At 38.7% G+C, this 13,495-nt stretch overlaps 2 protein-coding genes across 2 annotated transcripts; one reads left to right on the top strand and one right to left on the bottom strand.

Annotated features, from left to right (window-relative positions):
- The first annotated feature begins 4,508 nt into the window (after positions 1–4,508).
- LOC121998036 lies at positions 4,509–5,769 on the top strand. Its single transcript, XM_042552747.1, has one exon. The coding sequence runs from the start codon at positions 5,008–5,010 to the stop codon at positions 5,692–5,694; it is 687 nt and encodes a 228-aa protein (XP_042408681.1). The 5' UTR covers positions 4,509–5,007; the 3' UTR covers positions 5,695–5,769.
- A 283-nt stretch (positions 5,770–6,052) lies between these two features.
- LOC121998037 (ras-related protein RABH1b) lies at positions 6,053–10,016 on the bottom strand. Its single transcript, XM_042552748.1, has 6 exons — positions 9,624–10,016; positions 8,277–8,347; positions 7,869–7,957; positions 7,569–7,680; positions 6,622–6,712; positions 6,053–6,552 (listed from the first exon to the last, which is right to left on the bottom strand). The coding sequence occupies exons 1-6, from the start codon at positions 9,738–9,740 to the stop codon at positions 6,406–6,408; spliced, it is 627 nt and encodes a 208-aa protein (XP_042408682.1). The 5' UTR covers positions 9,741–10,016; the 3' UTR covers positions 6,053–6,405.
- Between the last annotated feature and the right edge of the window lie 3,479 nt (positions 10,017–13,495).

Below are 13,495 nucleotides of genomic sequence, written 5' to 3'. Positions count from 1 at the left end.
AATATTTATTTCCTTAAATAACTCTAGGTTAACCAAAAGAAACAATCGAATCACAAATTTGAAAAAGAAGAAAACACAAACTCGAAAAATAAATTCGATAAACTAGATCTAATTGCCTCTTGTATTTAGAATTTTACAAAGAAAATAACTAGTATGATGCGGAAGAAAATTATTAGTTATACCTTCTCTTTGTAAGCTAATGATCTCGAGATCTTCTGCCGTATTCCTCGCCTCACCTTGGACGTCGTGTGGGCGACGATCCTCCAAGATAAACACCACCAAAAAGCCTCCTTCTCTTCTTCTAAAATCCGGCCACCACCACTACCAAGGAGAAGAGAGCAAAGGGAAAGAGAGAAGGGAGAGGGCCGACCACCAAGAGATCTCCAAGCAAGAGAATAAGAGTTGTATCTCATGAAGCCCCCTCACCCCTTCTTTTATATTACTTGCCCAAGGCAAATAAGGAAAAACCTTTTACAAAAAATAAAATCATCCAAGAGTTTTTCCTTTTTCCTTTTTATTTTTCATTTTCTTTCCTTTTGATTGAATCAATCACCAATCAATGGTTGTGATCAATCCTATTTGGTTTAGGATTGAGTTTTGGCCGGCCCCTTGCTTGGGCACCAAGCAAGGTGGCCGACCACCATATTTAGGAAAGAAAAATAATTTTTTATAAAATTTTACAAGAAGAAAAAACTCTTATAAAATTTTACATGCTCTCTTTCCTAGAGTTAAAAAAGGAAAGTTCTAAAAATTAAAACCACGTTTTAAAATTTAAATCTTCTCTAACAATTTTTTTTTTTTAATATGATGATAGAAAATTTTAATTTTAAAACTTATCTCCCTTTTTTTTTTCTTAAACCATGAGGATGGTTAAAAAAGGAAAGTTTTAAAACTTTTAAAACTCTCTATTAAAACATGTGGCCTAATTCAAATAAGGATAGTTTTATAAATTAAAATCTCTCTTTTAAAACTTATAGTTTTCTACAAAGAGAAGATTTTAAAAATTCAAAACACCCCTCCTATTTGAAATAATTGTGGCCGGCCCCTACATGCTTGGTCACCAAGCAATAGGGCCGACCCTATTAAGAGGAGATGTGACCGGCCATTGCTTGGTCACCAAGCAATGGGCCGACCCCCTTCTTGGACACCAAGACGGGCCTTCCTTTGGATGGACTTGAGGCTTAATGAGGCTACGACAGGGACCTAAAGGAGAAATTGGTTTTGACCTTCCGATGAGCTTGAGTATCTCGTGTTCGCCCCGAACACACAACTCAAGTTCATCGATAATAACTCATTCCACTATAGAGTTATTACCGCACTACCGCACCAATCCCAAATTACATTATGGACTCCTACTTATCATGAGTGTGTTAGTATCCCTGTGTTTAAGATTACGAATGTCCACTAATTAAGTAAGTTACTGACAACTCACTTAATTAATATCTAGCTCCAAGAGTAGTACCACTCAACTTCATTGTCATGTCGGACTAAGTCCACCTGCAGGGTTTAACATGGCAATCCTTATGAGCTCCTCTTGGGGACATTCTCAACCTAGATAACTAGGACACATATTCCTTTTATAATCAACAACACACACTATAAGTAATATCATTTCCCAACTTATCGGGCATATTGATTTATCGAGCTAAACCTCACCCTTTGATAAGTTAAAGAAATAAATATTAAATATATGTGCTTGTTATTATATTAGGATTAAGAGCACACACTTCCATAATAACTAAGGTCTAGTTCTTTTACTAAGTCAGTACAAAAAGAACTTACCTAAATGATCCTACTCAATACACTTAAAGTATATCAGTGTAATTTATTAGTCAAGATAAACTAATACTTAATTACACTACGACTATTCTGATGGTTTGTTCCTTTCCATCTTAGTCGTGAGCTACTGTTTGTAATTTATAGAGAACCGACAACATGATCTTCTGAGTGTGATACCACACTCCATGTTATCTACTATATATAAATTAATTGAACAATTACATTTAATAAATAAATGCAGATATTGACCAATGTGATTCTTTTATTTCAAAAATAAATGTTTACAAAAGCTAGGCTTTTAGTATACACTCCAACAACAAACACAAAAACAAAATCAACCCTTCTCGAACTCTTAAACTAATACTTGCATAAAGAATAAGCAGAAAGTAAATAGAACATTAAAAAAAGAGGCACAAGTATTTACTTGGTTACAACAGATGTGGCTGTTAATCCAAGGAAGTTGAAGCACTAAATACTCCTTCAGGCGGAGAAGCCTCTTACAACGTTGAAGCGCAGAAAATAGAAGTTTAACTCTAAATTACAGTACATAAGCGTTGGAAGTGAATTTCTGAGTTCGTTAAAATACTTCTGGACCAATGTTGTATTTATAACCTTGGTCGGGGTGCCCCGAAGGAGTTTCGGGCGCCCTGGGGGGATAAAACTTTATCCCCCAACATTCAAATCGAGTTTTGACTCGATCTGGTCAAATATCGACTTCCGGGCGCCCTGGTACGCTTCGAGCGCCCCGGAGGGGTCCGGGCGCCCTAGTACGTTCCGGGCGCCCCGGTCAACTTCAGGCGCCCCGGTCAACATCGGGCGCCCCAAGGGAAAAAGTCAACCCCATTGACTTTTTTCAGCCCGGGGTCTTCTGCTCCGGCTCCATTCGCTTGGGTGATCTCTGCCATCCGGAAAAGGGCTCACCCGAACCCAAGTTCCGGTCTTCCCGAGCGAGCTTCTGCTCTGGCTTCTCGTCCCTCGGAATCGCTGCGTGCTTGCTTCTCGTCCGCCAGCGTACTCATCCGCAGTTTTCGTCCCTCGGTCGCACCTCGTGCCGACCTTCTCGCTAGCTGCGTCTCTTGCTCCCCGAGCAATCTTTCGCTCCGGCTTTCGTCCCTCGGAACCACCGCATGCTTCCTTCTCGTCTGTCAGTGTACTCTTCCGCAGCACCTCGTACCTCGGATGTACCGCATGCTGTACCGCATGCTTCCTTCTCGCTAGCTGCGTCTTCCGCTCGACTACCTGTGCTCCTAAGCTCCTACACACTTAGACACAAGGTTAGAAACACACATAACCTAACTTAACTTGTTGATCACACCAAAACAACTTTGGGGTTCCAACAATATGGTTCCTGAGAGATCCCGTCTTGCGAGTTTCACATCCGAAGTTCCTTCATGTAGTTCCAGGAACTTCTCCTAGAGCTCCTTCGTAGACTCATAGACTCCGATCTGATTGACTTCTTGTGGCGGTAGAACGCTTAACAGATGAAACTCTGCTTTGTCGTTTGTCACGAAATCAACTTGCTCGTTTTTGGTTCAGTGGTATTTATCTTTACCTTCGAGTGCTACAACATCAAACTCCGTTATTAAAAATAAATCAAAATCAGTCTTGAAAAATACTTCCATCTTCTTTTTCCAGTTGACAAAGTCCCCCTCGAACTTTGGTGGGTAGATGCTTGATCTGACCATCTCGCGTGCTTCGTTCAGCGGTTAGTCCTCCTGAAGTTGTTAGGATCTAATACCACTTGTTGGTCCGGGTCGGTCGGTTGGAGAGGGTTGAGTTGCCTGAAACACTAAAATACCTTTCTCAATCTTTCAACTCAGGTTAGCAGCAATATCATAAAAAATAAAATTAAATAATAAGAAACTAAAGAAAGAGGCACCAGAATTTACTTGGTTACAACCTAGGTAGTTGTTAATCCAAGCCAAATGAAAGCTCTTAAAAAATCTTCTTCACTGAAGGAAGAGAAGCCTCTTACAGTCGTTAATAGCTCAGACTATTGCTAGAAAATCAATACAAAAATTGTTATTTCTTTCCTAAGTCCAGGAGTCTTTTTATAGCCCCTGGAAAACCTTATCCACGGGTTGAATGCGCCTTCCATAGGGCTGGAAGGCGCCTCTAGTAAGGCAAAGGATAAAACTTTATCCTGTCCGCCAACGGTCAGATTGCTTGGTCGAAGGCGCCTTCTGCCTGAAGGTCGCGGAGGTGCCTTCAACTCCTTTTGAAGGCGCCTCTAGCAGCTCCATAACTCCACTTTCCGCTGCTCCGTTCACCTAGATGATTTCGGCCAACAGAAATAAGGCTCATCCGAATCCAATTTCGGCCTTCTCCTCGAGCAGGTTTCCGCTCCGGCTTCTCGTCCTTCGAACGTCACACATATCCTTTTTGTCTACGGGTGTACTTTTCCGTAGCATCTCGTCCCTTGGACGTACCGAACCCGTCAACTCTCTCCCGTGTCGTCATTCTCGTTAGTCGTGTCTCCGTTCGACTTTCTGTGCTCCTAAGCTCCTGCACACTTAGATAAAGATCAGAACATTATAAGACCTAACCTAACTTGATTTATCGTACCAAAAATAACTTTGAGATTTCAATAGATTAATGTGATTATATGAAAAATAAATTTACACAGAATTTTCTAAATTCTTTTCAACTGATTCATACTAAGGAGATCCCCTTGCTACTGGCGCTAACAAGAACCCTCACAAAGTTCTTTAAGTGCTTCACATAAGTCTTGCTGGAGAGTTGCAGTGGAAGTGTGGAACAGTTGACCGGGCTCCGTGGAACGTTGCTTCAGCAATGCACCGTTCTTTCACGGGCAAACGCGTCGACGTCTATTGACTTTAAGTTCTCCAGCATTGCAGTGCACGTCACGTTGACAGAACAGAAATCTAAATCTATATTTCTTAATCCACACAACAAAATATCAGGGCAGTTTTTTTCCAAGTAGCATCGTTCTCGTCCTTGTAGGAACAAAAGTAAGGTCGTTAAATTTGACATCTTCAAGCAGTTTCTATTTCCATGATCTTCCATGTTGATTGATCAGGGCGTTCATCCGTCAAACGCTGCAATTAGACGAAGTCAATCTCGTTTGCTTGACTCGACAAATGAAGTCATCCGCAAAGGAGTAAATATATAATGAAATGAAAAAAGTTGGAGATTTGAAGTGTGCCCATGGATTTCAATAATTAGCTTCTTGTTGCTCCGGAAGTTGAAGCAGAGCCAGAGGCGGAGATGAAGTGTAGTTGGCATCCGTGGGAGCGCGGCGTTGGCGTCTGTGCCTCCTGCCTCCGGGAGCGCCTCCTCGCCCTCACCACCGAGGTGCAGGTCGCGCCGTCGCCGGAGTTACCTTCGTCGATGGAGTTCCCACGATCTGTTTCCCCTTATGCGTCCCGTGTGCCCGCCGGTCGTTCCCGGCGATCATATTCCTCCATTTTGTCCTCCTTTTTCGGCCGCCGTGGCTCCGGTGAGGACCGCAGTTGGCTTCCCGATATTCTACGTGGCCGACGGAAGAAGAAGAAGAAGAAGCTCACAGCGGCGACTTCGGACGCGAAGGGGAAAGGGCGCGAAGTCGAATCGCCGGCGAGCGGCGGAGGCAGCGGCTTCGGCCTGCCGGAGGGAGACGCCCGGTACGATGTTGCGTCGGCCATGCCGTCGTGTCGGCTGACGCCGCTTCCGATGAGAGCTGCAACCGCGAAGCACCGCCACCAGAGTGTCGGAGGCGAGCTCTCCGGGTATGGCGCGTGCTGCAGCCCGTTGGTGACCGCCGGCGCCTCCCGGCAGCGGTCCTGGGCGGCGGAGGTTGGGACTGCCAACGGCGTGCCTAGGTTGGCGCACCACCGGCGCCACGAGTCCGCCGAAGGGCCTTTGCTCCGCTCGGACCTTTCTCGGAAGTTGTCCGATTTGGTCAAGTTCAGGTGACCGGTGAACGAGACGACCTTTTGCCGTTTTGCAGTCATTTTCTTTTATAAATAAAATGAGACTTTAGCATGCTCATTTAAGTCCTATTTTCCACACATATTACAATATTTTTTTCTTTAAATTTGAATCAATGAAAATCACTGAGGACGTATCTCAGTAATATTTTCTCTTGGTGTTGAGGGCATCTCTGAGCGATCATCTACATAATAAACTTCACTATGTCATTGCATCAAGCTCTCGTCTAAATTCTAATAAACTTGATCAAATGCTCTCTTATTGGAAAATTTAATTTAATTTTTCTATAATCTTTCTAATTTCCACAGTCTCTTCACACACCACAAGATAATACAACATAAAAGATTCAAAAATCCACCAATGGGCAGCATCTCATCTCTTGATAAACTGTATAGTCTAAACTGTAATGATTTGTGCAACAGGAAATTGAACAATAAACTCTATTCACTGCACCTCTGAGTTAAAAATGACGCCACTGTCTTCTAGTTTAAACTACTCTTTAACGCCAAGCACAACTCCCATCAATTGCAAACTAAATGAGCCCTACAGCATGGTATGAACACGTTGGATGTAACATTACACATGAAACGATACTTGTTGATGGGCATCTCCCTAAAGGAATTCCAATTTAAGTAGGCTGATGAAGTATTGTCAATTCATAGAAGCCAACAATTCCAGGAGCAACACAAGTTAATCTCAACAGCTACATCCTCCAGATTGTGACTGTGATTGGGATGAATTTGCATTTGTGGATTTCAAGTTTACATCAACCATGTCATCCTGTTTCGTCGAAGAAAGGGTTTCCATCCCTGGTAAAGCAGCGGCAATTTTTCGAAACAGAGCCTAGAGTTTGTAAAATAGATGTTAGAATTCACATCCATGGAAAGGCAGGCGGAAAATATTATAAAGTACCTTTATATTGAAACCAGCTTTTGCACTTGTTTCAATGAACATGACACCAAGTTCCTGAGCTTTACCTTCTCCTTCCTCTATTGAGACTTGCCTGTTCAAAAACAAAATTAAGTTCTCAATTATAGAAATCAATAACTTTGGGATATATGCAGTTAAGACTTCATTAAGAATGGCTGAAGCTGCAAATTAGAAAAAACTCAGAATGGAAGGTGACATGCAAGTAGGAAATAAAATATGTAGCCAGTATTTATCAAGTTAAGCAAATATCACTAACGTTCAGCATCTTTTATCATTGATGGTGAGTAGCATTATGCATCACTCACTACAGATTCTACATAATGGTACCTCATCAAAATTGATTATCAATCTAGGAGTTCACTTTAAAGAACTGGCCTAGAGATGGACTAATGCATTCTAAGATTTGCAATCTGTAAAAATCCATGCTTCAAGTATAACTTGTTGAGCAATGACAATTAAAAAAAAAAAAATCCAGCTCAATCCTGTTAAACAAATGTCAGGAAAATTTATTATTTGTGACTCAATAATATTGTGAATTGACTCTCAATCTTGTAATGTTTTGATTGTTCAATACAGAATCAGCTCTACATATCAATTCTTAAGGGATGATTTTTGGTGTTCAGCTTCTCTGTCTTTTACACACTACTTTGTGTTGACATGAAATACTTTAGTCCACAATGTTTTACTAGAAGTCACATTATTTTCCATGCTTTCTACAATCCACAATATTTGACAACAAATTTACCATTTTGTTGCAAACCAATTTTCACATTATGACCATATACCAGATTTCCCCTGTAAATTAACCCAAGGAATTCTTCCATAATAGTTAAGGGAGATTAATTTTTGTTTTTCATTTATAAATTGTCTTAACAATAGCCTAGAGAAAGTTTCACAAAGTCACATAACACAAAAGAAGGCTTAATCACCTCTTGTCAACAAGGTCAGTTTTGTTTCCAACAAGGACAATGATGACATCACTTCCCCTCTCTGTATGAACCTCTTCAATCCATTTTGAGGTATTTAAGAAGGATTGTCGACCTACAGCACAAACAAAAAGTAGTTGATTAAATTTCTGAGAAGTTAGAACCAACAAGACAATGACCTCACAAGAAAAACAATATTAAAAAAAAACATGGAAAGAATTAATCAAAACCCTTATGAACAATTTAAAAGCATGATCAAGTTTCAGAGGCAAATTTCAAGAAGAAGTTGAGCAAGCATCATACTTGCAACATCATATACAATGACCGCAACAGAAGAGTCTCGAATATAACTTGGGATCAAGCTCCTAAATCTCTCCTGCCCAGCTGTGTCCCTGTGAATGATAAAATATGAGAATTAAGTATTTCCTAAAAAGAGTTTTAAATGCACAGAACATTTCAGAAAATTAATCATGATGAAATTTATTTGGGGAACTATCTCAAAATGCCTTACAAAAGTGTCAATCATCATTACTGATTTTTTGGGGAAATTAATCATGTCAAATTATAATTCTCATAAGGATAGAGAGTAACTACCAAGAAAAAGTAATCACTAAGATCACAAGCAACAAAAGGCATGAGAACTGTCATTATCATTGTGCAAGGACAAAGCATAGAATTAAATAGCAGCAATGATGAAGCTATAAAACCTACCAAAGTTGCAACCTGACTGTTCGGTCCTCGAGGTACATAGTTTTTGATAGAAAATCAATTCCAATTGTAGCCTGTCCATAATGTAATGCTTCAGTTACATAGAAGTGAAGGAAATAATAATAAGGAGAGCAAACACTAACTTGCACCTGTCTATATAAGTTAAATGTAAGTATGCCAGCCTAGTGTGATGAGAAATTAAGAACTTTAGTTATTTCTCAGGCCACAAGAAAAATTAAGGCTAAACTAATGCTAAATTCTCCAATTGGATCACTTGGATAAAACCGCTAACATTATTCATTGCAAGCTCCCTAATGATTAAAAAAAAAAACATAGCAATTTCAAAAGAAATTGTAGCATGATATGATGTTACAACAGTAAACATTTCTTAAGCTTTTAACAGATCTATCCCCTAGAACTCATACCATATATAATTTAAGGAACCTGAAGTCCTCATATCTAACTTCTTGCTCTCATCTCTACCAATTCTCCTCTCTATAATGCCTATTTTTTGCATGAGGTTCGTTGGTTATTGAAAATTTGATTTTGTATTTGAAAAAAAAATTGTTTTGCTATCCAAAATATCTAAATTAATTTGTTGTCTAGATCACATAAGATATCTAAATCTGGCGTTAATGCTACTATTGTTTTGGTATAAACCTATTTTTAAAGCAGATTTGAATCTGTTTCTTAGCATCTTCTTTTTCTAAGGCATACTCAGGAGTTCTTGTTCCAAACAGTTATGACCTTCCATAAATTACAATTCCGTATATATTAACATGAAAATAGGTAGAACTGTCCTAGAAAAAAACTAGAAAGAACAGATGCAACAATCAATAAACTGAATAAAATTTCTACAAGCACAAACCAGAATAGACTTAACACGTGTTTCAGTTCTTTGCTTGACCAAATTTAAAATACATCTTGAATTTAGTGTAGTTATCCAAAGAATAAAGAAATCGAAAATGCAGTTTACTGGATCTGAGAACACGAAATTCCTTTAACATATAAATCTACAAATGACAATCAACTTGCACCTGATCTTCGCTATTACATTAAAACCCTCAAATCCTAGCCTGTAATAATCTAAACTACAACAGATCGCTAGGAACTACTCGTCTTTTAACCATCTAAACCACGACAGATTTACCCAATTCAAAGACAATCCCGTCACCGTATAATTCAACAAAACTTTATTTGGTGGATCCAGAGATAGCCGAAACCAAACAATCCCTAGTCAAGCTACCTACATTAGATTATTGCAAAGGAAACCAGATCTTCGGCAGAAAATATCTAAAAACCTGATCCGGGATTTCAATAATAAAAGATCGACGAGAACCCGAGACCGACCTGATACGTATTATCGAACTTGTCGTACATGAATCGGGTGATTATGCTCGTCTTGCCTACCGACTGATCGCCCAGGAATACCAGCTTGTACTTTGCGAGTGCCGACACCGGTGCCATGTCGATCCTCCCAAGAAATCCAATACACGAAACGAGAGCTAGAAGAGGCGGCCGATTGAGAGAGGAGGTGGTCGGGATCCAAATGCGAGTCGTCTTCGTTTCTGTCACTCTCCTCCCTTCGCTTGCGTTTCGCCTTCGGTCGCCGCGATCTCGGAAATGGGAAGTCGGCAAAACGCGTGGTCTGTATGAGTCCGATGCGCCGCCAGAGCAGCTTAACGTCGTGGAGACGAGGCTATTGATTGGTCTGCATTCTGACTGCTGACGTGTTCCTAATGTAAATGCAAGAGGAAACTTTCAAAATGGTCCTAAAAATTAATCACATTTTAAAAATACCCCTGCACTTTGAAGTTTCTTAGCTGTACTCAAAACGCAACAAAAACTGAGGGTTTTTTGAGTTTCCACTTATTGGTGAGAGAGCTTGCTCGTCTTGCTTAGTACATCATAATTACAAGAACATCAAGTGACTTGGAGTTCGATCTACTTTTGCCAGTTCCAGATCCAAAAACTGAGTAAGTGGCTATGATGTTCTTGATTTGGCTCTTGTTGTCAACTCACATTCATGAGCAACTTTAGGAGTTTCTTATTCACTATTTAGGCAGAAGAAACAATGTAGTGGGTTTTCCTTACCAACCAAATGGCATTTTTGTGTCAAATGGGAAGATGGAGATGAGCACTAAGAAGCACTTGCAGTTAAAGAGAGATGGCCAAGACTTTACTGTTTCCATCCCAAGTCAGAAATGGAGGTGTTGCAAAGGCAGTACAGAGCTTTTCTAAGGACCAGTATGATGCACAAAGGAATAAGGTGCCATCAACATGGCACCATCATAATTGCACATCCTTCCAAGAAAACAAACACAGTTGGTTGGATCAGTTAAAGTTCCTTTGTCGTCGAATCAATTAAAGATCACTTGGCCTAACTCAAATGAAGACAGTGAGGCTGGCATCCTTATCTAAGACTTGAGTAAAAGAGAGGCCTAATCACCTCAAAATATAATAAGAAAGAAAGGTGTGTTAATCAGCAACCTAACTTCAATAATGGGAAGAAATTACTTTCTTTTTTTTTTATTATTGCCACAGTGTGTTTCGGTTTCAAATGATGACATGTATAGCACTCCAATTATAAAGAAAATAACATGCACCTCATTGACATCTTATTTTTTGAAGGTATTTTTCAGCAATCACATGTTTTTGCACATGTTAAGGTTTGTTTAGCCTTCTTGTATGTACTTCATATATAAATCATATCTTTTTAGGCCGTTTGCTACACACAGCATACATGTGAGATGCCTATGCATTTGATCCTTATTTATGAAGTATACTGTAGATGCCTATGCATTTGATCCTTGGTTATGAAGTTTACTGTTCTTTGTCGAGCCAAGTGAAAACGCAACCTAATTAATGGAGAAGTGATTCATTGGGAAAACACCATGTTTCTCACTTGAACTATTTGACTATTGTGGGAAACCCGCAATAAGAAGACCAATCAGACCTCGAAAACCTAACAGCCTATGGGAGTGATTGCACAGAAATGGGTGACCATGTGAAAGGTTTAATTTCAACTGGACGGTCGTAGTGCTTGAACAACACTTGAGTTTTTATACTCAATTTCCATGGCATTGGTAGATCATGAACTTTATATTTTTTCGCGTCATTGATTTTTGAATGGTTAAAGAGTAGGAGTAGGTAGGTCATCCACTGCACAGTCATCTATACTATTTCAAAGATTGAAGACATAAAAATTTATTGTGCCCTGGGAATGCGCCTAGAAACATGAAATTATTCAGTCCAATAATATTCATACGCTTTGGCATACATAAATGAAGCTTTTCAGGACTCGAGGTATAAATCTAGTGGAAGGAAGATGGAAAATAACACTTCATTGTAACTCCATCTTAGATGATCTACTAAGAAGAAAAAAAAGATAGTTTAACTTGCTGAGATCGTAAATCTGAAATTCATTTTTTGCCTTAGTGCAAAGCAAAAGCAGATAGCAAAAGAATTGAGTCACAGTAAAAGAACCAATGGAAAAAAAAACCTGATTAAGAAAAAAAGAGAGTAAATCATCCATTTCCAATGTGATTATAACCAATCAGATTTTCTGGCATTGACTTCTTTTTGAAGATGACTAATTGCTTTGTGGTTTCAGATGCCATGCTCATCTTGTCCTTCACATGTTTGGTGTCAGATAAAAGAGGCAAATGGGCATTTAATTTGCTCATGGACTGAGTGAATATGAGCAAAAATAAAAGGACAAATCATGTTCCATCTATAAAATTAAAGTGAAGAGACTGACAAAGGAGAATCCATCTTCCTCTTTTGTTTACTGCTTCTCTTGTTTTCTTTACTATGATATCATTATTATTGCACAGCTACTTGCTATCGAACAACTTATGTGAGTGACCCTGCTCAATTGGATCGAGAAGAATTAAGAATAAGATTAATCAGAATCATTATTTAATCAGTTGTCTAGATGGCTTTAAAAATCTTCGTATATGTCCCTATCGAGTATGACTAGTCAATTAGATGAGCATGAAAAGCTCCATGAGATGAATGACAAAATGCAACAAGAGGATTCGAGTAGATTTGGAGTTCTCTAGGATCTTCTATCCTATTTCACCTAATTAGAGTATGACTTTTCTCAGACTATGTGGAACAAATTTCATCTTCATAATTTGCTTTCCTCCAATAAATATGTTCAAATATGAGTCCCAACCTTTTTTTTTTTTTGTTCTCTCCGATTAGTGGAATAGTTAATTGCCTTAATAAACATCATTTTCTATGAGAAGAATTAAACACAGTGCCTCTCTTAGAATTCATACTTCAGTAAATGCCACAGTGTGGTTGTTGGCATGACCTGTAGTTTAGGTTAGGGCATCTCCAATATAAGATTTGTGAGAGCTTTGTAGAATTAAAAAAAAAAAGAAAATACTAAATGGCTAGAATTTGGTCAGACAAAATACACTTTATAAATTATTATTAAGGATATTTTAGTAATATCATCTCTATATATTAATTACATGCATGTATTACAATTCAATTATGGCGAATCAGATTCTGGTCAAATAGATTTACCGTTAAAAAAATTGAATAAAAAAGTTTGAACTATTATAGAGATGAGGTTTGAGGTTTATAATTTAAGAGCATTAGTAAAAAACTCAAACCTGCTTATTTGTTTTGAAATTGATATAATATGCATGCTATAAATTAGACCACAAAAAAGGTCACTTAGAGCTCTAACCATTGGACAAATTTTAATAAAATTTTATAACGTTGATGTGGTATATTGGAAGCGTAAAAAAAACTCATTTAGAATTTTAACTATTGAAAATACCCTTTGAGATATGAGGCAATTGCGATACATTTGTCAACCTTTTGAACTAATGTGGAGATTTTTATGAATATTGATAAAAAAACCATGTTTGGAGGAAGAAAAAAGAAACAAAAGATGACGATCATTTTATCTTTGATAGTTACATGGATCACTTCAACTACAAGCTATTAAATCCTAACTTTGGTGTATGTCTTCGGAGAAAAAAAATTCCTTCCACCTCCTTTCTACTTGGACGGTTGACTATAAACTGATCTCATAATTTATCTCCCATCACATAATCTTGAGACAAACTATAAGGACGCTTGAGATAACATAATCCTCTTTGGCTACTATTAAAACCTAGCTTTGAGAGGAAAACATAGGCCTGTAATGGATGATGCCATTTCCATTTACTCCTCTCTCTCTCTCTCTCTCTCTCTCTCTC

Source organism: Zingiber officinale, chromosome 6A (assembly GCF_018446385.1).
Source record: "Zingiber officinale cultivar Zhangliang chromosome 6A, Zo_v1.1, whole genome shotgun sequence".
Classification (NCBI taxonomy): domain Eukaryota; kingdom Viridiplantae; phylum Streptophyta; class Magnoliopsida; order Zingiberales; family Zingiberaceae; genus Zingiber; species Zingiber officinale.
This window is presented reverse-complemented; position numbering and strand designations above follow the sequence as displayed.